Consider the following 26401-nt stretch of genomic DNA (forward strand, 5'->3'; position numbering starts at 1 on the left):
TATGGATGAATAGATCGGTGAAAAGGTATAGAGATGAATAAATGGACGGATGGATTCCTGAACCCATCTTGAAAATAAGCAATAAATAAATAAATAAATAATTAAAACAGATGGTCTTGAACTGTCTTTTTTGGTTTTTCGTTGGTAAAGTGATTTTACATGTGTGGCGCTTATTTTTTACACCCCAGGTAAGCAAAAGATCAATTGTTTTTCTTTTTTCCAATTGGAAATGAGAATTTTTATTTTTATTTAATGTTTGTTTTATGCAAATCATTTTTTATTTTATTTTATAAAGGCCTCCGATCTTTTTGGATCTCACTGTATATTGAGGGGCTAGATGGGTAGATTGGCGCATGGATGGGTGAATAAATGCATAATGGATGGATGGTCAGATTGTGGGGTGAATGGATTAATGGATGGTTTGGCAGGTGGATGGGTGAATGAATGGACAGAGATGGTTGGGTGGGTAGATTTATTGATGGATGGTTAGATAGATGTTTGGGAGAATGGATTTATAGGTGACAGGATGAATTAATGGATCATTTGGCAGATGGAATGGATTGACAGAGGTGGATGGGTGAATGGATGGTTGGATGGGCCAGTATATGGATGGATACGCGGGTGGATATCATGCATGCACACACATTCAGTACATGAATGACTGAGTAAGAGAAATTTCTTTGCTAGAAGAGCCAAATCTCTGCAACAATTAAAATTCAGATAATCTGTAATAAGTGATCCTTGTACTCTCTCTCTAACCGCAGCAGAATGGCATTAATGCTGTATTTTTCCTGTTTATTTGAGGTGGTGAGCCCCACCATCAGCTCACCCGTGTGCCAGGAACAGCTGGTGGAAGCAGGCAGGCTGGTGGAGCGCTCAGTGGAGCTGTGTGTTAAAGCTTGCCATGCTGCCTCTGATGAGGCTGAGCTGCTTCGGCAGGTGAATGGAGCAGCAGGCACGGTCAGCCTGGCTCTTAGTGATTTGCTTCAGCATGTGCGCCACTACGCCAGTTGTGGTGAACCCATCGGCCGCTACGACCAGGCCACCGACACCATCATGACAGTCACTGAGAGTATCTTCACCTCTATGGGAGATGCAGGTGAGATCCTAATATGTACAGCATCACAATAATAGCCTTTATAATAAGGGAGTCAGGGTTTAATGACCAGCAGCATGCTATTAGGACAGAGGATGATGATTATAGCATAGTAGTTTGATTGGGAAACATTTTAACACCTTTTTAGTTTTTAGTTGTTTAAAAGTGTAGATTATTTACCTGGAATGTTTGTTTTGTAAAAATAAACTGCATCGTTTTGATGTCTTGAGTCATGTCGAAAACTTTATTATTTTTTTTTTGAATAATGTAAACATTTATATCAATACATTTATAATGATCTTGACTCAATTTCCTTTTCACAGAGTGCCATTAATTGTCATGTCAGGGTAAAAGGCCAGTGGCTTTCTGAAGCACATTCAGACAGATGGTCTAAATTACAGTCAGAAAATAGATTTCATGACTTGAAGGGTTTATTTAAAAAGGAAATTTCATTGTGGACTGCGATACAATAATACACCGCGGGTCAATGAAATCATTTAGTCAGCCCTTCCAACCAAACTATCTGTGTTGTGGTTTAAAATGATAAATATTGTTTTAGCTTTTCCGTTCTCAGCTTTGCATGACAAAGGAATACATCGCTAACATGTTTCCCAAAGAGACCTTAGATACTTTCCTGTATTTTCCTTTGAACCCGTTTTCTCATGACGGGCAAAAAAAGACCGTATCAGTATCCGATGTTGAATTAATTGCACGACCATTTCAGATATAAAGACGAGCCACAGAGGTTTCAGGTTGTGTTCAGAAATAATGCAGAGAATAATGCATTTAAGGCAGTGTCTTACACGGTGATATAAATATCTACTGATGAATAATGAATACGAATTGAGACCAGAGTAGATTCACTTGATCGATCATTAAGCTTTATCTAGTTTGGTTTGTCTTCAATGCTATTGAGTTTCTTGGGGTTCTTCGAATTTATTTAATCTCTGTAAGACACTGGAGGTTTTTAGGCTGTGGTTTCTATTACCTTACCTGAGGACAAGCTCTGCTGTGAAGCTGTACTTTAACTCTGAGCTGTTTATTATGGTATGGCCATAAGGCATAATTCTGAGCAACATCTAACCCACTTCGTACTTGTGGGGTTGTTGGACATGTAATATAAAACCACTACACAGCTCCAGATCTGGTCTCAATCAAGTGAGCTTGCTTTGAAACGTTAAGAGAAAACACATGGCATGAATCGTCAAGTCAAACTTGAGGTCTGGACACTAGAATTCCAGTAAAACAATTACTGTAACACATTGGAGCAGCTGAGCAGTTCTGTATGGCTTTGAGGTTTAAGATTTAAACAGATTTGATGAAAAGAAGAAAAATTCACAGAACCTTTTTTTAGTACTTTATTTATTTATTTGTTTGTTTATTTATTTATTTATTTATTTATAACTGCGTTTGCATTCCAGGTGATATTTTCAGCATACAATGAAATGCATAGTTTGCACTTTCTCTGGATGCTACTTTAGAAATAAATAGAATTAATGAAAAAAAAAAAGAAGGAAAAAAAAAAAAAAGAAGAAATCTCTAGTGTAAGAATCATGGTTTTAACTAAGACTTATAAAACAGGAAAACACACACATACATACATTCACAGCATCTGTGATTTTATTTCTGGATCTATGTAGGTGTCTACCGCACATATAGGCGACGAGTGGTTGGAGTGTAAAATGTTCCTGAATCGATAGTGTACGTCAGGTCACATGCCAGCTTTTGTTAAGCGTTGCTCCTGCAGCTTTGATTCGTAGGAGAGCCGCGCTGAAACAAAATCACATTCCTACAGATCAAAGGATCGAGAACTAAGGCTTGTGTTCGTCTGTTCACTTCAAAAGCTGAAATGTGGGCACTTATGGCTTGAGAAATAAAGACATATACCATCAACTTACATATTATTGAATGTGTGTGTGCACTTAAAGGAGAGATGGTGAGACAGGCTCGTGTGTTGGCCCAGGCAACGTCAGACCTGGTGAATGCCATGCGTTCGGACGCTGAAGCCGAGGTGGATGTGGATAACTCCAAGAAGCTGCTGGCGGCAGCCAAACTGTTGGCCGACGCTACGGCTAGAATGGTGGAAGCTGCAAAGGTGGAACTTTTATATACTCTTATTATAAAGTGTGCAGAATTATTCCAGATTAGAGAAGGATGGGACAGTCTGTCCTTGTTAACTAATTTAACAGTTTAACTATTAATCAGAGGAGGGCTACATGAAATCATTGATTCTCTGCTGCTCTCACCTTACAAGAAAAAATTATATATTAATATATAAACTTGCAGAATCTTATTATTGAGTTTGATCAACTTCTGGCACACAGTTTCAGTGAATCAATGAAATCTGCTTGGGAATTTATAGTGAACTGGAGAGTGAGGGGGGAGAGAATGAGGGAGAGAGAGGGAGGGTGGGAGAGTGATGGGGAGGGAGGGAGAGGGAGGGAGGGAGAGTGATGGAGGGAGAGAGGGGGGAGGGAATGAGGGAGAGAGAGGGAGGGTGGGAGAGTGATGGGGAGAGGGAGGGAGAGTGATGGGGAGGGAGGGAGGGAGAGTGATTGAGGGAGGGAGAGTGATGGGGAGAGAGGGAGGGAGGGGAAGCGAGAGAGGGAGGGAGTGAGTAAGAGGGAAGGAGAGTGAGAGTGAGCGAGAGAGGGCTAGGAAGCCAGTGATGAGAGAGAAAAGAGAGTAGTTTCCGTTGCTGAGAGAGTGATCTGCTGTTTTTCTTTCTTAAGCCACAGTGCTTGTAGCAAAGTTACACAGAAATTGCCTGGCTTTATGGCTTTAAAACATTCTTTTTGTCCTTTTTCCCTTTTGCCTACAGCTAACACATTTTGTATTCAGTGGTTCAGTGGTCACTCTATTGCATGTTTTTCCATTTAAATGACGAATTAAATTATGCAGATCATTTGTTGTAACAAGCAGTTTTATAAACATCAGTCAGCCTGCCTAGTGATGGCTAAAATCTTGCAAGCTAGCTGTGCTTTCCCACACATGCCGTAGCAAACCGGTCGAATCAATTCACTTATTAGATACCTGCTTGTAAAATATCTGCAGTGCTTTTGTATCTCAGTCAGAATGGATTTTTGTAATGCAGCCCTTTTTACTTTTGGATGTAAACAGATTTTAAAATGCCTTGAATGCTGATTGAGATGAATGTAAAAGAGAAACATGCTTTTATGTTTGTTTAATCCCAGGACTTTCCCATTCCAAAATTACAAATAAAATAAAAAAAAAAACAAGTAATGTGGACAACCAGCATTCATTTGATTGGTACAAAATGTGCAAGCTTTTCTTCTTGAACTAGTTTTTAGGCATTCGACCCTAGGTGTGTGTTTTGTGTGTATGGTGTTGAACTGAAGCTAGTAGAAAGCTGATGTTCAATTCAAACAAATATAAATACAATCATTGAATGCCAGTTCTGTTTTAGTGAAAGTAAACGCACTCCCAGAACACTAAACGTACACCCAGAACACTGTTTGACGTATATGTTTGAACTGCCTCAGGGGGCTGCGGCTCACCCGGAGAACGAGGAGCAACAACAGAGGCTGCGAGAAGCTGCAGAAGGTCTGCGAGTGGCCACCAACGCTGCAGCTCAGAACGCCATTAAAAAGAAGCTGCTCAACAGACTGGAGGTGAGAGAAACGTGATGCACGGCTGTCACCTTCACTCAGCGCTCACGCTTGCTCTCGCCACCTTTTACAGTGCTGCTATTCCCACTAGCCTGCAGCTCTTTTGACCTTCTGGCAACATTGTAAACTGAGAAAGTTTCTTACTGTTATGGGTAGCGATTAATTAAGTCGAGGTCTGAGGCATGACATGGAAACTATTGAGAATTAATGAGTTATAATTAGAAATGTTAAGAATGCTTTTGATCATTTTCTCATGAACTTTATGCACAGAAATTGTTGGGGGTGCCAACGTTTACGGTTTAGCTTCATCGTTTAGGATTTTGTCTCCTTTGTGTGATTTTTCTGCCTTTACACCTAAATCGGTGGTCCGACTGAACACAAATAAAGCTCCCTTTCTGGAGAACCTGTTTGCCGAAGGGGAAAGGACATGGACGCCATTCATTTGGTTCTGGCAATATTCACTTTTTTTTTGTGATGACTGACTTTGATGTCTTTTGATCCAATAAAAAACAAAAGGCTAGTAAAAACACAGGGTAGAATGTGTTCTTAATTTGCGCTGTTAACATTTATGGCATTTGGCATATGCTTTTATCCAGAGCGACATGCATGTATCCCTTTTATACATTGAGCAGTTAATAAGACTTGCTTAAGTGACAAAGTGGCAGCTTTGGTTATCTGTGGGATTTGAACTCAAAGCCTTCCAATCAGTAGTCCGACACCTTAACCTCTGAGCTTCTGCCGTGTCCTGTCCACCAAAATGCACCATAATATGTTTAGATAAATTCCACCTGCTAGGATCTTCTCCTTCAACATTGGCACTAGGTTTGCATACACCCTAAAGGAATTCGGATCAATCCTGCCCGACCCACTGTTATTATTGTATGTACATGGCTGTGATCGTTTTAGATTGTTCTATTTATCAAGACCAGGATAAGTAGTTACTGATTATGGTAAAGCTGTAAATGTTTCTCTCCCTAACACCCTAGACTCCCACCTGCAGGAAAGTAAAAAAAATGGCCACATCTGTGACTTATTTTTCTTGTCCCAGTTTACACAGTTGGCATCTCTGTATACACTGCTTTTCAGAGTAGTCGGCACCTTCCTGTAAATGACCTAAAAATCTAACATGAACAAAAAAACGAGTGCTTTTATGAAGCTTTAAACATAACCCAGTATTTTCTGCTTGTTTTCCTCAACCCCGCTTTTAACTCTCCTGCTGACGCTGCTCTAATCCCCAGTCGCAAGTGTTGCTATCTGAGAGGCTTATTTAACTGCAGATTTCTAGTAAAAACGTATTTTGTGTCCTCTCTGGGACTTCTCTCCTCCAGAGGCATCTGCCAATTTGCCTTCTCGTTGACAACAAATATGGCTTTGTTCTGATGGCCTCGTTTTGCCCTCCATCTGTCTTCCTACAGAATGTGGAATATCTTTGCTTCCTTCGTTTGGCTGTGGCTTCAAAAAGCTCATCATGAATATCTGTATTCTTTTTCCTCCGCATGCATGCAAGGTTGCGTGTTTTAGAGGCTGTTTGAATGAGCCACATATTTAAAGTGGTTAAATGAGCTGCCCATTCTTTATTCTCTGTAAACTGCTGTAAAGAGAGTATGTGTGTATGCGTGTGTGTGTGTGTGCGTGTGTGACATTTAATGTACCGAGAACAGAGTTTTTTGTGAACAGAACCTATAAAATATAAATGGATCATCAGCAGAAAGATGTCATGTAACACCAAATAGTCACTTCTGTCCACAAGCTTGTGTGTGTGTTTACTGTACCTTGTTTCATCAGAGCTGTAGTATTAATGGATAACGTTCTATTTATTTGGATTAGATTGCTGCCAAGCAGGCTGCAGCAGCAGCTACCCAGACCATTGCAGCTGCTCAGAATGCAGCTGCCTCCAACAAGAACACAGCATCGCAGCAGCAGCTAGTTCACAGCTGTAAGGTATCGTGGCTATGAATTCCCACTTAGTTCAGTTTGCTCAGCGTATTCATTATTAGCATTAATTTCTTATTACTTTGACTAATTTATTAAATTGCTGTGTGTGTGTGTGTGTAGGCTGTAGCGGATCACATCCCTCAGCTGGTGCAGGGCATGAGAAGTAGCCAGGCTCACCCAGAGGACCTGAGCGCCCAGCTGGCACTCATAATCGCCAGTCAGAACTTTCTACAGGTGCAGCTTCAACCCCAGCACTAGTTACTGACTTATTCTATTTACACTTTTCTTTTGTCAGATTTTTTTTTTAAATATTAATCTAGCCCAAAGATTTCAAGCATGAACTTGTCTTTGCCTATATACAGTACGTAGCTATTACACAACTCAAGCATTGATTTTTTTAATTTTATTTGATATATATTATTTATATATAATATATATTTTTTTCTATTCTTATTTATGATTCTTTCATCACAAAGCCGGGCGGTAAAATGGTTACTTCAGCTAAATCAGCCGTCCCAACGGTAACAGACCAGGCAGCAGCAATGCAGCTGGGACAATGCGCCAAGAACCTGGCCACCTGTCTGGCAGAGCTCCGGACAGCTGCACAGAAGGTTAGGTCCATATTCTCCCATGGCTCACATCCTTTCACCTGGGATTGCACAAAGAAAGATATTTTAAGGTGCCGTGCTGTCTGACTAGCAACAAAGTGACACTAATTACCCAAACTAAAAAGGCCTGGCAGAGTTAACATGCTTACAGAAATTTTGACACAAATGTTTTAGGCCAATGGATTTTTCTAGGCTAATTACTGTCATGCTGCATCTTTCTATAATAACACAGGACATTTAATTAAGTCACTATTATTATTTCTGGGTTGCAGCATGTTATAATCATGAAAATTAGCACCTGCTTTCACACACTTTGAGCGAGGCATCGTGACAATGTGTGCGCAGAATTTAATGAATGTATCAGAGAAGTGTTTTATGGAAAAGAACTTTAATATACTTGTTTTATATTACACAGGAACACGAGTAACTTGTAAGTAACTGTCCTGTTCCAAGCACGTTATCAATCATGTTATATCACCGACTCTGCAGGACAGCTCGAACTAAATCCTGAAAAAATCATCGACCGTTATAAATCCTCCAAATGCTCCAGAACTCCTGGAGTTGCAGCTGCAAATGTACAAATCTTTCTAACGCAGCAATTTTGAGCAAATGTGAAATCTGTACATACGCCTTTGTGTATTTACTCATGACTGAGAAATTAATTGTGATTTGTTATTTTCATCTTTGAAAGCATTACTTTAAAAGAATAATAATGTTGTTTTATTGTGTTATTTCAGGGTTTAATATGGTGGTTTAACAAGCTGGGTTTGCTCTGTGAATATTACTCCTGATTTAGGCTCATGAGGCGTGCGGTCCTCTGGAGATAGATTCAGCTCTCAACACTGTCCAGACCCTGAAGAACGAACTCCAGGATGCCAAGATGGCTGCATTTGATGGACAACTCAAACCTCTACCTGGAGAATCGGTCTGTGTTTGTGTGTGCGTGTGTGTAAATCATTTTGAGCATAGCCTGCAGCTGCATTTGTAGATCGCATGCAGTGACTTCATGTGACTGTTTTGTCTTGTGTAGCTGGAGAAATGTGCTCAGGACCTGGGGAGCACCTCCAAAGCTGTGGGCTCCTCCATGGCCCAGCTGCTCACCTGTGCTGCCCAGGGCAATCAACACTACACTGGTATGTATGTCAGCCCATATGTTTTGAAACCATTTGTTAACTATAAATCAATCAATCATTTAATTTAATGAATTTATTTAAAGAGCTTTTGCCCAGGTCAGACAGTAGCATGATCTCAAATCAGTCTTGGTGCTGTGGGAAAAGAAACTGAACATCGAATGCTATGAAACCTGCCATAATAGAATTTGTTAGAACTTAGCCTGAATTATGTTAAAGTCAAGACATGAAACTGTTGTCATTGTTGGTTTAAATACACAATTAGTCTTTTTTGAATTAACATCCCATCAGTGTCTAAACGATGTTCGAGTGCTATTTCTTGGAGCATCTTGCTGGCTGTGAAGCATCTGCTTGTGATCTCTCATATATATATATATATATATAGCCTTTTTCTTATATATAGATTTTTTTTTACCATCTTCACAAGGATGATGGCTTGTCTCAGTCCCTCTTAGTCTTCCCTGTTTGTAGAGCCACCGTAGCCCTGGGGTGCAGCTCCCCTTTCTCATTAATCTTATTTTCACTACATTTAACATAGCATCAGCAATGCAGGGTTACTTGCTTGAATAATGCAGTTTGATGCAATTAGCCAGTGTTCATTTGCAGCCTTTTCTGTCTTGTGGGTTGGGGAAAGGATGCCAGTTCCAGTCTCAAGCTGTCCCTTAGCAAGGCTAGTGCAGAGAGCACTAAAAGCAGCTGATTAAGAAATGATTTTTAGATTCTTGGGACTAGTAAAGTGCCGCTTTAGTGGGTTGTTTTTTTTGAGGGCCTGCAGTATGGAATGAATTATATGTGCCCTTGTGAAAGTGGTACAACAATCGGGAGCTTTAAGTATAATGATGGAATTTCTGCATGTGTTCAGGTGTCGCAGCAAGGGAGACGGCGCAGGCTCTGCGGACTCTGGCTCAGGCTGCACGTGGAGTGGCTGCATGCACGGTGGAGAGGCAGTCTGCGGCAGCCATGTTGGATTCAGCCACTCATGTAATGGAAGGCTCGACTATGCTGATCCATGAGGCCCAGCAGGCCCTGGTGTGCCCTGGAGATGCTGAGAGCCAGCAGAGACTAGCGCAGGTCAAATACTATGCTCAGTCTTCACTAATGTGGTCCTGGTGCCTTTTAACCAGATTTTTAAACCAGTTCAGCCATTACGTCTTACTTTTTATGATATTCTGAAACCGTTAATACTCAAACAGGTTAAGGTTTTTTGAATTTATTGATTTCTGGATTCCACTGCCTCCTCTTCATACTTTACTCCCTTTCTCGTTCTCTCTCACACATGTACTAGCTCTCAATTCTCAAAAGAATTTGGAAAGTAGCACATTGCCCTATTTCAGCACAATTAGATCCTGTTAACCAAGTTGTTGTCTATTATCTACTCTGCACTCTGAGACCTGATATCGGGAATGCTGCAACATTTGCACCTGATTTGCTGTGGCACCTTTGGGAGATAAACATATTGCTTGGCATATGCATATGACAGTGGCATAAATTAAGAAACATGAATAGCTGTGCTCAGGGTATGATTAGCATTTTAGATTCTACCCCTTAGGGCATAGAGCTGTTAGGATGCACTGGTATTATGTCAGAACAATAAATGTGGTGTGTGTGTGTGTGTGTGTGTGTGTTGCAGGTAGCAAAGGCTGTCTCTCACTCCCTGAATAACTGTGTCAACTGTTTACCGGGACAGAAAGATGTAGACATGGCACTGAGGAGCATCGGAGAAGCCAGCAAGAAACTTCTGGTGGAAAATGTGAGTCTTTGTTGTTTAGCTGAAGCACATTTGTTATCTGTGATGGCTCATTAGCTCACTTTAATGACCTAATCCAAGCCAAAAGTCAAACAATTCTGAAGAACTGATGACTGAAATACTGATGAAACCCTTTGAGTGATGAATGAAGTAGCCTGAAGCTTATAACAAAAGCTAAAAGTGTCTACGACACTATGACAAAAGGTGTCTATGACAATATAGTATTGAATCTATAGATCAGTCATTTATTTATTTATTTATTTTTATTGGTTTTCTTTTTCATTTTGAGTGATCTCACGTGATTGCCCACTTCACTGTTATTGATGCGCTTCTCTCTTTCCAGGACAGAGTGTTTATTTATTTAAAAAAAAGTTTAATGTTTGTTAAAATACCATACCATTTTTACAATATTGGCCTAAAATTGTCAGAGTTTAATATAGTAGAATGTACAAGGTCTTTATAAGCTCCAGGGTCCACGGTTCGAGCCTGAGCTCAAGTTAGTGTGTGCGTGTGTGTGCGCGTGTGTATGGTGCTCTGTGAAAGGCTGGTGTCCCATCCAGTAGTTCTTATACTTCCCACTTCCAGACGAAATACCTTATTTATTATAATAAAATATTTAATAACATTAGACAATAAATATGCTTTTATAGACAATAAATTTTACACATGCTTTCTTACTAAACAGTGAAGAACCCTAAACATGTTGTTCTTTCGGCTGCTTCCTGTTCGGGGTCACCACAGCAGATAATCTGGTCCACATATTTCACTTGGCACAGGTTTTACGCTGGACGCCTTTCCTGATGCAACCCTCCTGTTTTATCTAGGCTTGGGTCCAGCTCTGAGAGTTAGCTCTTTAGTGGTTGGGTTAGCTCTCTGCTAAGGATTCAAACCCATGCCGATACACTGAGAGCACAGGATCTTGCTGCTGGACCACCAGGAGGCTGGAGAACCCTTAACATGTGATTTCTATTATACAAGAATAACAGTTAAACATATATTAATGGACTGTTATGTTAGACAATGCTTTTAATCATTGGAGTCTTCCAAAATGCCTCACAAATGAAAATCCTGAAGTTCTTATTGAATATTAAAGTGAAGGACCTCGTATAGCTGCTGCTGTTGATGATTCTCTTGTTGTAATATTATAAGAACTAATACATTATCTTGCTTTAATTACCTTGATCCTGCCATGAAAATGGCATTAAAAGAACAATAAGCAAACAAACAAACAAACAGACCTAGAGGCAATTTAATGTGATTGGGAGAAGTCGTGGCCTAATGGTTAGAGAGTCTGACTCCTAACCCTAAGGTTGTGGGTTTGAGTCTCGGGCCGGCCATGACTGAGGTGCCCTTAAGCAATTAACCCCCCCAACTGCTCCTCGGGTGCCGCAGCATTAATGGCTGCCCACTGCTCCGGGTGTGTGTTCACTGCTGTGTGTGTGTGCACTTTGGATGGGTTAAATGCAGAGAACAAATTCTGAGTATCGGTCACCGTACTTAGCTGTATGTCACGTTACTTTGTCACTTAATGTGATCAGTCCACCTACTGACATTGTTGGGTAATAAAGTAAATTGGAAAGAAACAGAGAATACAGCATATGATTAAATAAAAAATTATACACATGAGCAAGCCCACAGCGGTTCGTAATGTACGTGTGGCAGGATTTATGACAGTGAACTTGTGTAAAATAGCAAGAGAAAACACATGTATATTAGCAGAGATATTCCATATTATACTATTATATTTATATATATATATATATATATATATATATATATATATATATATATATATATATATATATATATATATATATATTATTATATTATTTATATATATATATTATTATTTATAATATTCCATATTATACAACATTTTTTGTTACAGCTCAAGAAATCTCTTATTTTAGCATTTTATCACAGCACTATTTCTGCCTGTGTGTCTCTGTGCAGTTGCCTCCATGCTCCAAGTCATTCCAGGAGGCTCAAACCGACCTGAACCACACAGCTGCTGAGCTGAACCATTCCGCCGGAGAGGTGGTGCACTCATCACGTGGCACCAGCAGCCAGCTTGCCGTGGCCTCTGGCAAATTCAGTCAGGATTTTGACGAATTCCTGGATGCCGGGATTGAGATGGCTGGACACACTCAGGTACAGGTCTAATAGTGTACGACCCATTTCCACCCTGAACGAGCCAGTGACCTCAAACAGAACAGCTGGCTTTCATGCTACATTAACTTATAAAGACACTTTCATAGTTTAAAAGGCATCAAGTGTAGCGGTCAGGTTTATTCTGCATGCTTACTCGTGTGTAACTTTTTAAAACAAAATCCATAATTCGTTACAAATCACATACTTTAATACTGAATGACAGTTTTATAATCTCTAGTTGCATTCAACTGCTGAAATTCTGACCCAAATGTACCAAAATCCAGCCCATTATTAACAATAAAATGTAGACACTAAGAGTTCACGTAGTCTAATCTTCTGCAGTTGCTTTTGTTTATTTTGTTCCAGCTCCTAGACATTCTGGCATTCAATTATGCAATAAAAAAAAATTTTTTTAAATATATTTTTGTGCCAGAAACAGGACTGGTCAGGACAGCTTTAAACATTCATATCAATAAAAACTTAACGTGTTATAAACAAATTAGAGATCAAGAAAATCTTTGTCTTAATCGATTCTCTGAGGCTCAAAGTAGCACTAAGCAGTTGTGAAAGGTTTTTGATTCATTTCTTAATTATGACCCTCCTCATTTAATTCATTTAGGCACACGATCATCCCCGAGTGCACAGGAGACACTCCATCAGTGAGCCCGTCGATGATGTTCTCGTTCTGCTTATTTTGTTCATTAATTTGGAGAGATGGGTTGGGGAAGAAGGGTTATGAAGCATGACATGCCCAATAAGAGAGAGAGAGAGAGTGAGGGATGGAAGAGGGAAGAAAAAAGAGGAGCGGAGTGGCAGCATGGCCTAGGAACAAATGTTAACTTGAGATGCTGTTTTGTTTCACCATTGCAGATGCTCCTACTCTATAAACAGTGAAAGTCGGTGGCTTACAGGTTTAATACCTGTTAAATAGTAGTTCATTCTCCACTGTGCTGTCTTTACTGTTTCAATACAATGCCAAAAACAAGCACACTACCATATGAGCTGAATATTTGTGCTTACTTTTTTCTTTTATGTTTTCAGTCCAAAGATGACCAAATGCAGGTGATTGGCAATCTGAAGAACATCTCGATGGCCTCTAGCAAGCTGCTGCTGGCTGCCAAGTCCCTGTCTGTGGATCCTGGAGCTGCTAATGCCAAGAATCTTCTCGCAGCTGCAGCGAGGTAAGTGGATTGCGATTGGCAGCCATGTGAGTCATCGTTCATCATAAACCGCCCGGCCCGAGGGTGTGAGAGCCAGTGAAATCTAGTATGAAGGTGGCATAAACCACAAGGCCTTCATACTTGAAGTTCCAAAAAAGACTTTGGAAATGAGGAGTGTTTTGTAGCTGGAGTCATGTGTGTAGCATCTGAGCCGGTTTTGCTGTGCGAGTGTGTGAAGTTGCCTCAGGTGGACGAGAGAGACAGACGAGCCACTGGGCTTTGTGCTTGGTTGATTTCTCTCTGCTTAATGAGGGAAATGGAGAAGAAGTGTCACACATACACTTGCAGAACTGAAGTCTTTGTATTGCTTTCCACATATTTTTCACACGTATTTTTCAGGCTACGTGATGTGTGTTTTATGCTGTATTACGTCTGATGTGTTTCAGAGCTGTTACCGAGAGCATTAACCAGCTCATCACACTGTGTACCCAGCAGGCACCTGGCCAGAAGGAGTGTGATAATGCGTTGCGTGAGCTAGAGGTTAGCAAATGCACTTCAACCTCATGTCTCATACTAACAATGTAGAGATGGAACATAATGCCACTGCCTGTATTTGTAGTTATTTTTTTATTTATTTATTTATTGTAAATCCAAAAAATACGGATCCAAGCACTATCAGCATAATCTCTGTAATGTGGTGCTGACAATGCTACATCACTCAAGTTCACATTTCAGGTCAGCTAAGCATGTGGACGGGACTTTTCTTAAAAATCCAAGAAAAAAATTCATCTTTTTTTCTTTTAGTTTGTAGATAATATGTTGAAGCATAATTCGTTTTGTAGTGGTGTGACAAGCCTCAATGCTTGAACTGTAGACTCAGTAGAAAACCACTGATTGATTGATTGAGGCACATGTTAACTATCTGTTTTTGGATTTAAATTCAAAGCGGGCATGTCCTAAACTCACATTTATTTATTTATTTATGATAAAATAAAAAATAATAATAAATAATATAATAATTATTTAAATAATAATAAAAATATTAATTTTTAGAAAAAAATAATATGGATCATATTCAGCATGGTCTATGAATTCTGGCTGTGACCATTTGAAACCAAAGTTATTAACTCATCTCACTTACGGATGATGTTTTTTTTAATAAATCTAGTTGGTTCTGTTTACCAAATAGAAACTTGTAGCAAAATGTAAACCACCGCTGCATGTTGGCCTTCATGAACATGGCTTTTATGTCCTGCAAACTTCATGTGCTTTTCATATCTGCCTCCTTTGAACACATTATCTGTTCATTCTGAATAATTTATTCTCTTACATCATCACTCCCCCACACAGACATATACGGTTTTCTGTTTTCTTTTACAGTGACCCCTGCTGGGTTATTCGTCTGGTAGCACATGCCATATTGACTTACGGAGCCTTGAGCTCAAATTCTTTGCAATATTTTTGATATTGAAACATTAGCCATTGGCTCACTGGGCTAAGTAGAGAAAGAACTGAGCATTTCAAAGAGGCTCATTCAGCATCGTCATCTCATCATCCCTGTGATCTCTTTCCTCAGGCGGTTCGAGGAATGCTAGACAACCCCAATGAACCAGTCAGTGATCTCTCTTACTTTGATTGCATTGAGAGCGTAATGGAAAACTCCAAGGTATCAACTTTTACATTACACTGATACCATAAATCGGACCGTAAGTACTCTATTTACTGTATGGAGGCGGGATTTATATATCTTGTTGTGTATGTCAGGTGCTGGGAGAGTCCATGGCAGGTATTTCACAGCACTGTAAGACAGGAGACGTGCCGGCATTTGGGGAGTGTGTGGGTGTGGCATCCAAAGCGCTGTGTGGACTGACCGAGGCAGCTGGCCAGGTGAGCGGATCGGAAAATCTTGTAATTTTTTGTCTGGTGTTGAAAAGATTATCTGAACTGGGATTAATTTCACACAACTATTTGGTTACTTTCTGCCTTAAGAATTCGTTTAATGAGAGCCAGGAGACTACTGACTATTTTTAACAAACTCTAATGAAGCTTCGCAAATGTAGATGATCTGTTTTCTGGTTCAGTTTTTCTCAAGTTCTTTACTCTGGGCAGACTGCATTATTTTGTTATTCTATTCTTCTGCCCTGTTTGGGTCAGGACAATGGCACAAATAAAAACTGAATGAGAAGGTGCTCACAGTAAAAATTAATAAAGGATAGTTATTTACATGCTTTTGTAGAAAGCCAATGTTGCAATAATGATTATTGAACACAATTTACTGTGAAAATAAAATATACCCTATTATATACTCATTTCCTGATTATTCCTTGCTTTATGAAAATTGTCAAAATATCTGTACTTCCTAAGACCTGCCGCAAGCCTATAGAGCACAAAACATGAAAGTTTTGAGATAACCGTTCTCTTTCTCTGGTCTCTAGGCATCATACCTGGTAGGTGTGTCGGATCCTAACAGTCAGTCAGGTCATCAGGGATTGGTGGACCCCATCCAGTTTGCCAAAGCTAACCAGGCCATTCAGATGGCATGTCAGAGCTTGGTGGATCCAGCTAGTAGTCCATCCCAGGTGACAAATCTGCTTCTTGTCCTTTATTGTTGTTCTTTTTATTTCTCGTCTCCGCTGGATCACCAATGCTCATAGTAAAGCTGCTTTGTTTTTGACTTTGTTGTGTGTGTTATACATCAAGACCTTGTCTTTGACCCGTTACTGACACAAAGCAAATAAAACAGGTTTTTATGCCTTTATTTCTTTGGATAGGTGCTGTCAGCAGCCACGATTGTGGCCAAGCACACCTCGGCTCTCTGCAACGCCTGCCGTCTAGCATCCTCTAAAACAGCCAACCCTGTCGCCAGGAGGCATTTTGTACAGTCAGCCAAAGAAGTGGCCAACACCACGGCTAATCTTGTCAAAACTATTAAGGTGAAATTAGTGTCAGATAGAGCTATTTTTTTTAATGAACTAAAGAAAAAAAAATTAGTAAATGATACCTTTTGCTTTTGTACTATTACAAGGAAAATATTGGTATTAGAATGTTTGTTTTTCTCTCTCAGGCTCTGGATGGAGATTTTTCTGACGAGAACCGCGAAAAATGTCGTGTTGCTACAACCCCTCTCATACAGGCTGTGGAGAATCTCGCCACATTCGCCTCTAATCCAGAATTCGCCAGCATTCCTGCTCAGATAAGCAACGAGGTGAGATCATGTCATCCAGTAGCACTTCAGATGTCTTGTTTAAAATAAATAAAATAAAAGGCAGCTTTCAGTAACACACCATAAAGAGCATTTTCTCATGAAAATTACAGCAGGTTCTTGGTAGCTCTTAGCCTCAGTCTGCTCCTGTGACCACTGCTTTTTGCTCAGAATGTACTATAAAATGGCCTTTCTGACTGCTCCCATAGACTTCATGAATAAATAGGTGACTTGAGTACCTTTTGATCTGTTACCTTTAATCTCGTGCCAAAGCAAAGTAACTGCTCTCAGTTTCAGAAGAACAAGGCATTGGTCGTTTGATGAGCCACTTCCTTTTTTTTTTTCTTTTCTTTTTTCTTTTTTCTTTTTTTTTTTTTTTTTTAAAGACAGGGAATTACTCAAGGTGAACTGCCGGTCGGTTTCATGTTTTATAGTGTTTATAAAACACACTTCCTCAGCTTTTACAAGGTTTATCACCACGGTTTGTTTTGCGACCCGGTTCAGACGGCAAGGTAGAGAGTGTCAGTGCAGTATAAATAAAACGACGAGTTTTCTTGTGTGCATATTAGAGCAACTGACTTCAGGCGTTTCTCTACGATGTCTTTGTGATTTGATGTGTAGTATCATGTACATTTTAGATTACATTTTGCTTCGGATTTGCAGTGGTTAACTGAATGTGAAACGAATTTGGCTAAAGGTTGTCCAGAAAATGTCTGTGTTTAGTTACTTTATTTTTGTATCCTTGTTTTCCAGGGCTCGGCAGCTCAGGAGCCAATCCTGTGCTCGGCTCGTTCTATGCTGGACAGCTCCACCCAGCTGTTGAAAAGTGCTCGCTCTCTCATCCTCAACCCTAAAGACCCACCTACGTGGTCCGTCCTGGCAGGCCACTCTCGCACTGTGTCCGACTCCATAAAGAGCCTCATCACCGCTATCAGGTTTGTTTTGTCACCATAAAAATCACAAAGCAATCAACTTATTTCTTCATGCTGGCACTTCTTGACAGTGTCAGAGGTTCAGAACTTCAGTCATGAAACACTCACATGTGCACACACTTATATGAAGACTTCATGTTTCTTAATGAAGCACATGCTAGCCACCATTGTCACTGTTTAATACCTGTTGTGTTTCTACTAACAAATTTGTAGGAAATGGTATTATTTTTGAAGCTTAATGGTCTGTAGCACCTCTTTATTGAATTATCATCACCTTTGTTTGCATTAAAATACTTGACTTACCTCACAGCTGAGATATGTCGGCTGTTCCAAAGATCACAATTAAAACTCGAGTGACAATGAAGTGCCGTCTGAACCCCTGGACTCTCATACCGCTCAGTTTAATGACTAGCTGTGAGAAAAGCTCCCTAATCATCAAGAATTCAAATATAGTTTTAAAGCCTATATGCTGTAGCATGTGCACAGACTCGATGGGTGATAATCGGACACATTTTGTTCCTCTTTAAACCAATGTAAGCTAGGGTTTAATATGATTTAATATGACGAATACACACTTCAAGTAAGTCAGGTTTGTGTAGGCTTTATATAGAAACTCAAGGTTGCTCTGATTCTCAGTGTAAGCCTCAGTGAAAGACTGGTGGTAAAATCATTCCTGCTTTGTAATACTTTCAGCCATCAAGTGCCTTTTTGGGAAGAAGCAGAACAAGCTTGCTTAATTAGATATCAGCAAAAATAGAAATGTTCCATAAGATATAGATATAAAGTGTTATAAGTGGAGCTGTGGATCCTACATAGTGTATACACTGTGTTATGTCTTTTAGTTTTAGTCTTGCAGTTTTATTCTGATGTGTAATATCAGTCTTCACATCTCATCTGTTACAGACATTTCTTTCTCACTTGTGATTTTCTGTGGACTGTGGAAAGCGTATAATAGCAATTTGACTGCTTATCTCTTTCCTGCTGTTTATGTCCTTTTTGTTTAGTTATGGTTTCCTTTTGTTTGGTTGTTTGTTTTTGGTGGCAGAGGCGATGGCTTCCACACATCATTACAGTAGTACTGTGGGAACTTCAGGCAACTGTGTAAACCTAACAGTAACACTAAGTCAGATAACTCCTATCTTTGGAATTGATGTATTAAGCATCTGATATGCAATACTGTGGTGTTGCTCTACTTTTATGTTTCTCCTAATAGTTAATGGAGTGCCATCTCAATAGCTGCCATAGTCAAATTACACATATGTGAACTGGAGCTCAGGGATTTAATATTCAGAGAATGCCTTTGGGGATATTTTGGTTAGATGAACTAATTTGAGATCAGACAGTAGTACATGGTAATGTTTCTTGTGCATTTAGAGCTGATTAGAGATCAGACAGTAATACAGGGTAATGTTTCTTGTGCATTTAGAGCTGATTAGAGATCAGACAGTAATACATGGTAAAGTTTTTTGTACATTTAGAGCTGATTAGAGATCAGACAGTAATACATGGTAATGTTTCTTGTGCATTTAGAGCTGATTAGAGATCAGACAGTAATACAGGGTAATGTTTCTTGTGCATTTAGAGCTGATTAGAGATCAGACAGTAATACATGGTAATGTTTCTTGTGCATTTAGAGCTGATTAGAGATCAGACAGTAATACAGGGTAATGTTTCTTGTGCATTTAGAGCTGATTAGAGATCAGACAGTAATACAGGGTAATGTTTCTTGTGCATTTAGAGCTGATTAGAGATCAGACAGTAATACATGGTAATGTTTCTTGTGCATTTAGAGCTGATTAGAGATCAGACAGTAATACATGGTAATGTTTCTTGTGCATTTAGAGCTGATTAGAGATCAGACAGTAATACAGGGTAATGTTTCTTGTGCATTTAGAGCTGATTAGAGATCAGACAGTAATACAGGGTAATGTTTCTTGTGCATTTAGAGCTGATTAGAGATCAGACAGTAATACATGGTAAAGTTTTTTGTACATTTAGAGCTGATTAGAGATCAGACAGTAATACATGGTAAAGTTTCTTGTGCATTTAGAGCTGATTAGAGATCAGACAGTAATACATGGTAAAGTTTCTTGTGCATTTAGAGCTGATTAGAGATCAGACAGTAATACATGGTAATGTTTCTTGTACATTTAGAGCTGATTAGAGATCAGACAGTAATACATGGTAATGTTTCTTGTGCATTTAGAGCTGATTAGAGATCAGACAGTAATACAGGGTAATGTTTCTTGTGCATTTAGAGCTGATTAGAGATCAGACAGTAATACAGGGTAATGTTTCTTGTGCATTTAGAGCTGATTAGAGATCAGACAGTAATACATGGTAAAGTTTTTTGTACATTTAGAGCTGATTAGAGATCAGACAGTAATACATGGTAAAGTTTCTTGTGCATTTAGAGCTGATTAGAGATCAGACAGTAATACATGGTAAAGTTTCTTGTGCATTTAGAGCTGATTAGAGATCAGACAGTAATACATGGTAATGTTTCTTGTGCATTTAGAGCTGATTAGAGATCAGACAGTAATACATGGTAATGTTTCTTGTACATTTAGAGCTGATTAGAGATCAGACAGTAATACATGGTAATGTTTCTTGTGCATTTAGAGCTGATTAGAGATCAGAGAGAAGTCCATGTTAATGTTTCTTGTACATTTAGAGCTGATTAGAGATCAGACAGTAATACATGGTAAAGTTTCTTGTGCATTTAGAGCTGATTAGAGATCAGACAGTAATACATGGTAATGTTTCTTGTGCATTTAGAGCTGATTAGAGATCAGACAGTAATACATGGTAATGTTTCTTGTACATTTAGAGCTGATTAGAGATCAGACAGTAATACATGGTAATGTTTCTTGTGCATTTAGAGCTGATTAGAGATCAGACAGTAATACAGGGTAATGTTTCTTGTGCATTTAGAGCTGATTAGAGATCAGACAGTAATACAGGGTAATGTTTCTTGTGCATTTAGAGCTGATTAGAGATCAGACAGTAATACAGGGTAATGTTTCTTGTGCATTTAGAGCTGATTAGAGATCAGACAGTAATACATGGTAAAGTTTTTTGTACATTTAGAGCTGATTAGAGATCAGACAGTAATACATGGTAAAGTTTCTTGTGCATTTAGAGCTGATTAGAGATCAGACAGTAATACATGGTAAAGTTTCTTGTGCATTTAGAGCTGATTAGAGATCAGACAGTAATACATGGTAATGTTTCTTGTGCATTTAGAGCTGATTAGAGATCAGACAGTAATACATGGTAGTGTTTCTTGTACATTTAGAGCTGATTAGAGATCAGACAGTAATACATGGTAATGTTTCTTGTGCATTTAGAGCTGATTAGAGATCAGAGAGAAGTCCATGTTAATGTTTCTTGTACATTTAGAGCTGATTAGAGATCAGACAGTAATACATGGTAAAGTTTCTTGTGCATTTAGAGCTGATTAGAGATCAGACAGTAATACATGGTAAAGTTTCTTGTGCATTTAGAGCTGATTAGAGATCAGACAGTAATACATGGTAATGTTTCTTGTGCATTTAGAGCTGATTAGAGATCAGACAGTAATACATGGTAATGTTTCTTGTGCATTTAGAGCTGATTAGAGATCAGACAGTAATACATGGTAATGTTTCTTGTGCATTTAGAGCTGATTAGAGATCAGACAGTAATACATGGTAATGTTTCTTGTGCATTTAGAGCTGATTAGAGATCAGACAGTAATACATGGTAATGTTTCTTGTGCATTTAGAGCTGATTAGAGATCAGACAGTAATACATGGTAATGTTTCTTGTGCATTTAGAGCTGATTAGAGATCAGACAGTAATACATGGTAATGTTTCTTGTGCATTTAGAGCTGATTAGAGATCAGACAGTAATACATGGTAATGTTTCTTGTGCATTTAGAGCTGATTAGAGATCAGACAGTAATACATGGTAATGTTTCTTGTGCATTTAGAGCTGATTAGAGATCAGACAGTAATACATGGTAATGTTTCTTGTGCATTTAGAGCTGATTAGAGATCAGACAGTAATACATGGTAATGTTTTTTGTCTATCTAGACAGTCTGATCAGTATTATCTCTAAGGGTGTGCTCTTAGCCAACAGCCTGCTCAACAAGAGCAGTATCAGAAGAAGTGATCTGTGACCACTTGGATGCCTTCCTCTACCATTGTCCTCCCAATCCATCCAAATGCAACTGGAAAGCAGCCAATGAGTTTATATTTAGTGTGTTTATTTGAATGGTTGCTTACAAATGCCAAGTCTGCACTAATTCTCATATTTTCTGCAACTCTAATGTCGTCATGTGATGGTGTAGTGCAAAATCAGCACTAACCTTTTTTTCTTATGCTGCTTCAGGGACAAGGCTCCAGGTCAGCGGGAGTGTGATCACAGCATCGACAGCATCAACAAGTGCATCCGAGACATAGAGCAAGCCTCCTTAGCTGCCGTGGGCCAAAGTCTACCATGCAGAGACGACATTTCTTTGGAGGTGCTGAAAAACTAAAATCAGTCTCTCAGCTGCCTATTAGTGTGTGTTCAGTACAGTGATGAAAATATTCCTCCCGTTTGCTGCCTATGGATTTATCTTTCTGCTGATGAGCAGGTGCTGCTGCAGCTTTGTTGATTTGGAACGCTGCCAGCATTGTAGCTAATGTGGCTGTATTGGTGGTTTTGCAGGCTGTGCAGGAGCAGGTGACCTCGGCCGTGCAGGAAATCGGCCATCTGATCGAACCCATCTCTACTGCAGCCCGCGGAGAGGCCGCACAGCTTGGGCACAAGGTGACACACACACACACACTGGCATTTTTCACATAGCAAATGACTCCTGTGGTATACCTCATTATGTTATACACTGCAGTTTAATCCAGATTAGATTGTCCACACTTTTCACCCAAATGAACATCACTCTTAAACACACAGTACACCTCTCTGGCTGTGACTAGCTTTGGTTGTTTCCATCCTCTCACAGGTGAGTCAGGTGGCTAGCTACTTTGAGCCACTCATTGTAGCATCAGTAGGACTGGCCTCTAAGCATATGGACCACCAGCAGCAGATGAACATCCTGGACCAGACAAAAACGCTTGCTGAGTCTGCACTGCAGATGCTCTATGCAGCCAAAGAGGGTGGAGGAAACCCTAAGGTACAACAAAGCTTGATATCTCCTCACACTGATATGAACATGTATATAGCATTGAATACGCTGAGCAATAGAATGAGAAGCTTTTGATATGTGGAATGTTCTTATGCCAATACTTTATACTGTAAAAATACAGAGTTTTACCAAATCTTAGGGGGGATATAAGTCATTTTGGATAACAGGACACATTACACGTAGTCCACTATGTCAAGTGGACTGGACGAAAAGTCAGTTCGATATCTGATCATCACTTCCTCTTAAATGTGTGCATTACTCTGGGTTTCTGAATTTTAAAAAAAAATCCATAAATGTTAGTTCTTTTAGAGAGAGAAATGGTTAGTGTCAAATTTGTAGCTTTGCTCATGAAACATTACAGATTATTTTTTTCAGCAGCTCTGTTTATGGCCTTGAGTTTATTGCTTTGTTTTTCTCCTTAGTGCAATAACAGAGAATAACATTTTTTTAATTTAATTACAGTCAACACAGCATTTTTTATTTGGAACACAGATTCTAAATTCATTTGATTTGACACTCTTGACCTATCTGGAACTTCTGTTATTGGTCGAAATGCTTACAGAACTTAAATAAAATAAGAATGTTGTAGTTACATGTCAGTATTCTTCTTTTACAGTAGTTTTAATTTGGTATTGTGTATTGTAATTAAATTAGCATCTTTGTTTACCTGTCCCATGTATGGCTTTCTGCAGAGCTGTTCCTCATACTTGAGTGATATTTGTTAATGGGTTAGGCCTTGTGGTTAACAACCTGTGTCTGATCATCAGTGTACATTAACTGGTACACCCCGCACATTGTCCTCATACAGGCAGCGCATACCCACGATGCTATAGCTGAGGCAGCACAGCTGATGAAGGAAGCAGTAGATGACATCATGGTGACGCTGAATGAGGCAGCGAGTGAGGGTGGGATGGTAGGAGGCATGGTGGAGTCCATCGCTGAGGCCATGGGACGGGTAAGCACACACACACCAAAGGTATAACGTCTTTCTGAGCTCAGTTCATATGAGGCTACACAACTCAGTATTACAAGAATTGAAACGGAAGTGAACGTTTCTTAAATGCAACTTAGACCCTTATGATGACTGGGTGATACTTTGGAGTCCAAACAACTGATATCATTACTTAGAACTGTCTTTTTGTTTTTTATTAGTTATGAATTGAAAGTTCAGAAAACAGGTCTTTGTATGAATGAAGAATGTTGTTCTAATATAAGGAATTATTACAATAATAGCTAAGACAAAGTTAAGAGAGTATCTGAGACTACAAAGATAAACCCTGTACCCAGTTTTTAAAAATAATGATAGGCTATTTAGGGTTTGTATGTCATTAGGACTATTTATCCAGCTGAATTATGGCATATTAGTGATTATTAAGCAATGAAACTAGTACTAATAGATATATGGACTCAGCTATGCAATGGAAATATGAGAGCAGTTATTTGTACATGGCACGCAAGCAGCCTGGCTATTTCTCTGTGCCAGTTCTGTGCCAAAAGCTGGATTCTGGATGTGGATGCTTGGAAGGGGGTCCTTTCAGCAGCTGTGATTAGAAATCTGCAGGAGGTTTTTCACATTCAAAGCCAGAGTGTCTCCAGCTGTCACTCATTCACACCGGGACTGTCGCCGTGGCTGTAGCCCTCCACAGAGCTCATTATTAGCCTCTGTTTGATCCTACACCGCCGTTCATCTCGTTTGTGTGTGTCTGCACTCTTTCATTATATTGTCAAGTAGACACACGGTGGATGATGGCAACAATTGAAACATAGCTGCAGATTAATTTTCACCCATTTCTCACAAAGACAGTAATTAAGAGGAACATCACATTCAGTGTTTCACTAAGGCCTGTTTTGCAAGGGAACTCTGCTGAAATGAGCCTTGTTTCATGGGTTTTATTCTCTCAGATGGATGAGGGAACTCCGCCGGAAACGGACGGCACATTTGTGGACTACCAGACCACTATGGTAAAATTCTCCAAGGCTATCGCTATCACCGCACAAGAAATGGTGAGTACCCTGTCATCACTTTTAGCTCCCAATGCTCTCGGCTGTCTTTTCTAAAACGCTATATACATGTGTTCTGATGTTTCCTCTGATTATTCAGTAGTAAAAAAAATGGAAACATATAGATTGTAGCTAAAGTTTAGGTACGTGCAAGACATTGATACAGTGATCTGTTCCAGATGACGAAGTCTGTGACATGCCAGGAGGAGCTGGGTGGCCTGGCGTCTCAGGTGACCGTGGACTACATCCAGCTGGCACAGCAAGGACGCCTGGCAGCTGCCACAGCCGAGCCGGAGGAGGTGAGGATCAGTTTGGAGAGACAGTCTGTCATCAACAGAACAGTAGGGTGGAAGAGGGGTGCAGGGTGGACAGGAGGCGAACATATAAACACACACAGATTATATAATCATTTGCTGTGGATAATGCATACAGTGCAGAGAATATATAAGCAAGAGGCACAGCTGGTTATGCTCCTAATACAAACGGGTTGAGCGAATAATATGCTATCTGGATATAACTCCATAAACCACAATTTATTTCCAAATGTTAATACATATTTTGTTCATTTCCTTATCATTAAGAATAAAGTTGTAAGTGCCAGTCATGCATCACTGTTTGATTATGTATATTTTAAACAAAAGCATGCATCTAGTGTCTGTGAGCCACCCGCTCTCTTCAATAGCCTTTACATAAGCAGCTGCTGCTGTTACCATAGTTACTGCGCACCCCCACTAGCTTTAAAAGCCTCTGGTGAGGTGGTAATGAAGCACCACCTACCCATGGATCTATGTGTCAGGAAACTAAAGGTGTAGTGCCATCCAGCCCACTCACCAGCTCTCGCCGTCTTTTCATTATTCACCCATCGGCCTTTATGTGAAGAACCAAAGCAGTCTAGGATTGAGGGATTGAGCATGTACACTTGGTCAGGGTCTCACTGTGCCACACGTCTCTTCTCTTCTCTAGGTTGGCGTTCAGATAAAAAGCCGTGTGCAGGAGCTCGGTCATGGCTGTATCTATTTGGTGCAGAAGGCTGGTGCACTCCAGATGAGTCCCACAGACAGCTTCACCAAGAGAGAGCTGATCGAATGTGCACGAGCTGTCACAGAGAAGGTAGGCCTGATCGCTCTCACTTCCATCCTCCACAATTCTGATTGCACCACTTTCACCGAGACATTTATGTTCTACATCAAATGTAGTAAATCACAGTGAGAAAGGGAGAGTGTCTGCATTATAAGACTGTATTTCACTGCGGTTTGTGTGTTGTTCAGTGTTGTCATTAGTCCTTTATAAGACTGAACTAAAATTCATGACTTAATAAGACTAAAATTCATGTCACAGAACCATCAAACAACTGCAGCGTAAGGTTTGAGGTTAGAATTTTGCTGTGCAGCAAGTCACATTGGTGTGGAAGATAAGACTGTTGTGAAGTGCTGTGGTAGTAAATCTCTGCTCAAAGTTTGCATGACTTTCCGAGAGATGACCATGAAGGAAAAGAGGTAGATTGCAGCAATTAGGAGAGATGAAGGGTTTCAAATTTTCCATTCTTGTGGCAGTAATTTTGTGTCGAATCACTTATCACTAGAGTAGCTTTGTGTAAAAAAAGAAGAGGGCAGACTTAAGATGAGGGATCAGTCCAGT

General features: G+C 39.7%; 1 protein-coding gene across 2 annotated transcripts in view; it reads left to right on the plus strand.

The window, feature by feature from the left end:
- The window catches only part of tln2b (talin 2b), a 113160-nt gene that overhangs the window by 66717 nt on the left and 20042 nt on the right, over positions 1 to 26401 (plus strand). For both annotated transcript variants that reach the window (XM_060886306.1, XM_060886307.1), the window contains 26 exons: positions 805 to 1099; positions 3025 to 3191; positions 4600 to 4728; positions 6553 to 6666; positions 6781 to 6894; positions 7137 to 7271; positions 8065 to 8193; positions 8299 to 8401; positions 9261 to 9469; positions 10029 to 10148; positions 12099 to 12296; positions 13338 to 13477; positions 13903 to 13996; positions 15033 to 15122; positions 15221 to 15343; positions 15892 to 16035; positions 16228 to 16389; positions 16521 to 16661; positions 17412 to 17593; positions 21967 to 22099; positions 22288 to 22389; positions 22580 to 22750; positions 23571 to 23717; positions 24665 to 24766; positions 24943 to 25062; positions 25727 to 25873. In XM_060886306.1, the coding sequence (XP_060742289.1) occupies positions 805 to 1099; positions 3025 to 3191; positions 4600 to 4728; positions 6553 to 6666; positions 6781 to 6894; positions 7137 to 7271; positions 8065 to 8193; positions 8299 to 8401; positions 9261 to 9469; positions 10029 to 10148; positions 12099 to 12296; positions 13338 to 13477; positions 13903 to 13996; positions 15033 to 15122; positions 15221 to 15343; positions 15892 to 16035; positions 16228 to 16389; positions 16521 to 16661; positions 17412 to 17593; positions 21967 to 22099; positions 22288 to 22389; positions 22580 to 22750; positions 23571 to 23717; positions 24665 to 24766; positions 24943 to 25062; positions 25727 to 25873 (3711 nt within the window). The remainder of the gene's footprint in view (positions 1 to 804; positions 1100 to 3024; positions 3192 to 4599; positions 4729 to 6552; positions 6667 to 6780; positions 6895 to 7136; positions 7272 to 8064; positions 8194 to 8298; positions 8402 to 9260; positions 9470 to 10028; positions 10149 to 12098; positions 12297 to 13337; positions 13478 to 13902; positions 13997 to 15032; positions 15123 to 15220; positions 15344 to 15891; positions 16036 to 16227; positions 16390 to 16520; positions 16662 to 17411; positions 17594 to 21966; positions 22100 to 22287; positions 22390 to 22579; positions 22751 to 23570; positions 23718 to 24664; positions 24767 to 24942; positions 25063 to 25726; positions 25874 to 26401) is intronic.

This window comes from Tachysurus vachellii, chromosome 14 (genome assembly GCF_030014155.1).
Source record: "Tachysurus vachellii isolate PV-2020 chromosome 14, HZAU_Pvac_v1, whole genome shotgun sequence".
Lineage (NCBI taxonomy): Eukaryota > Metazoa > Chordata > Actinopteri > Siluriformes > Bagridae > Tachysurus > Tachysurus vachellii.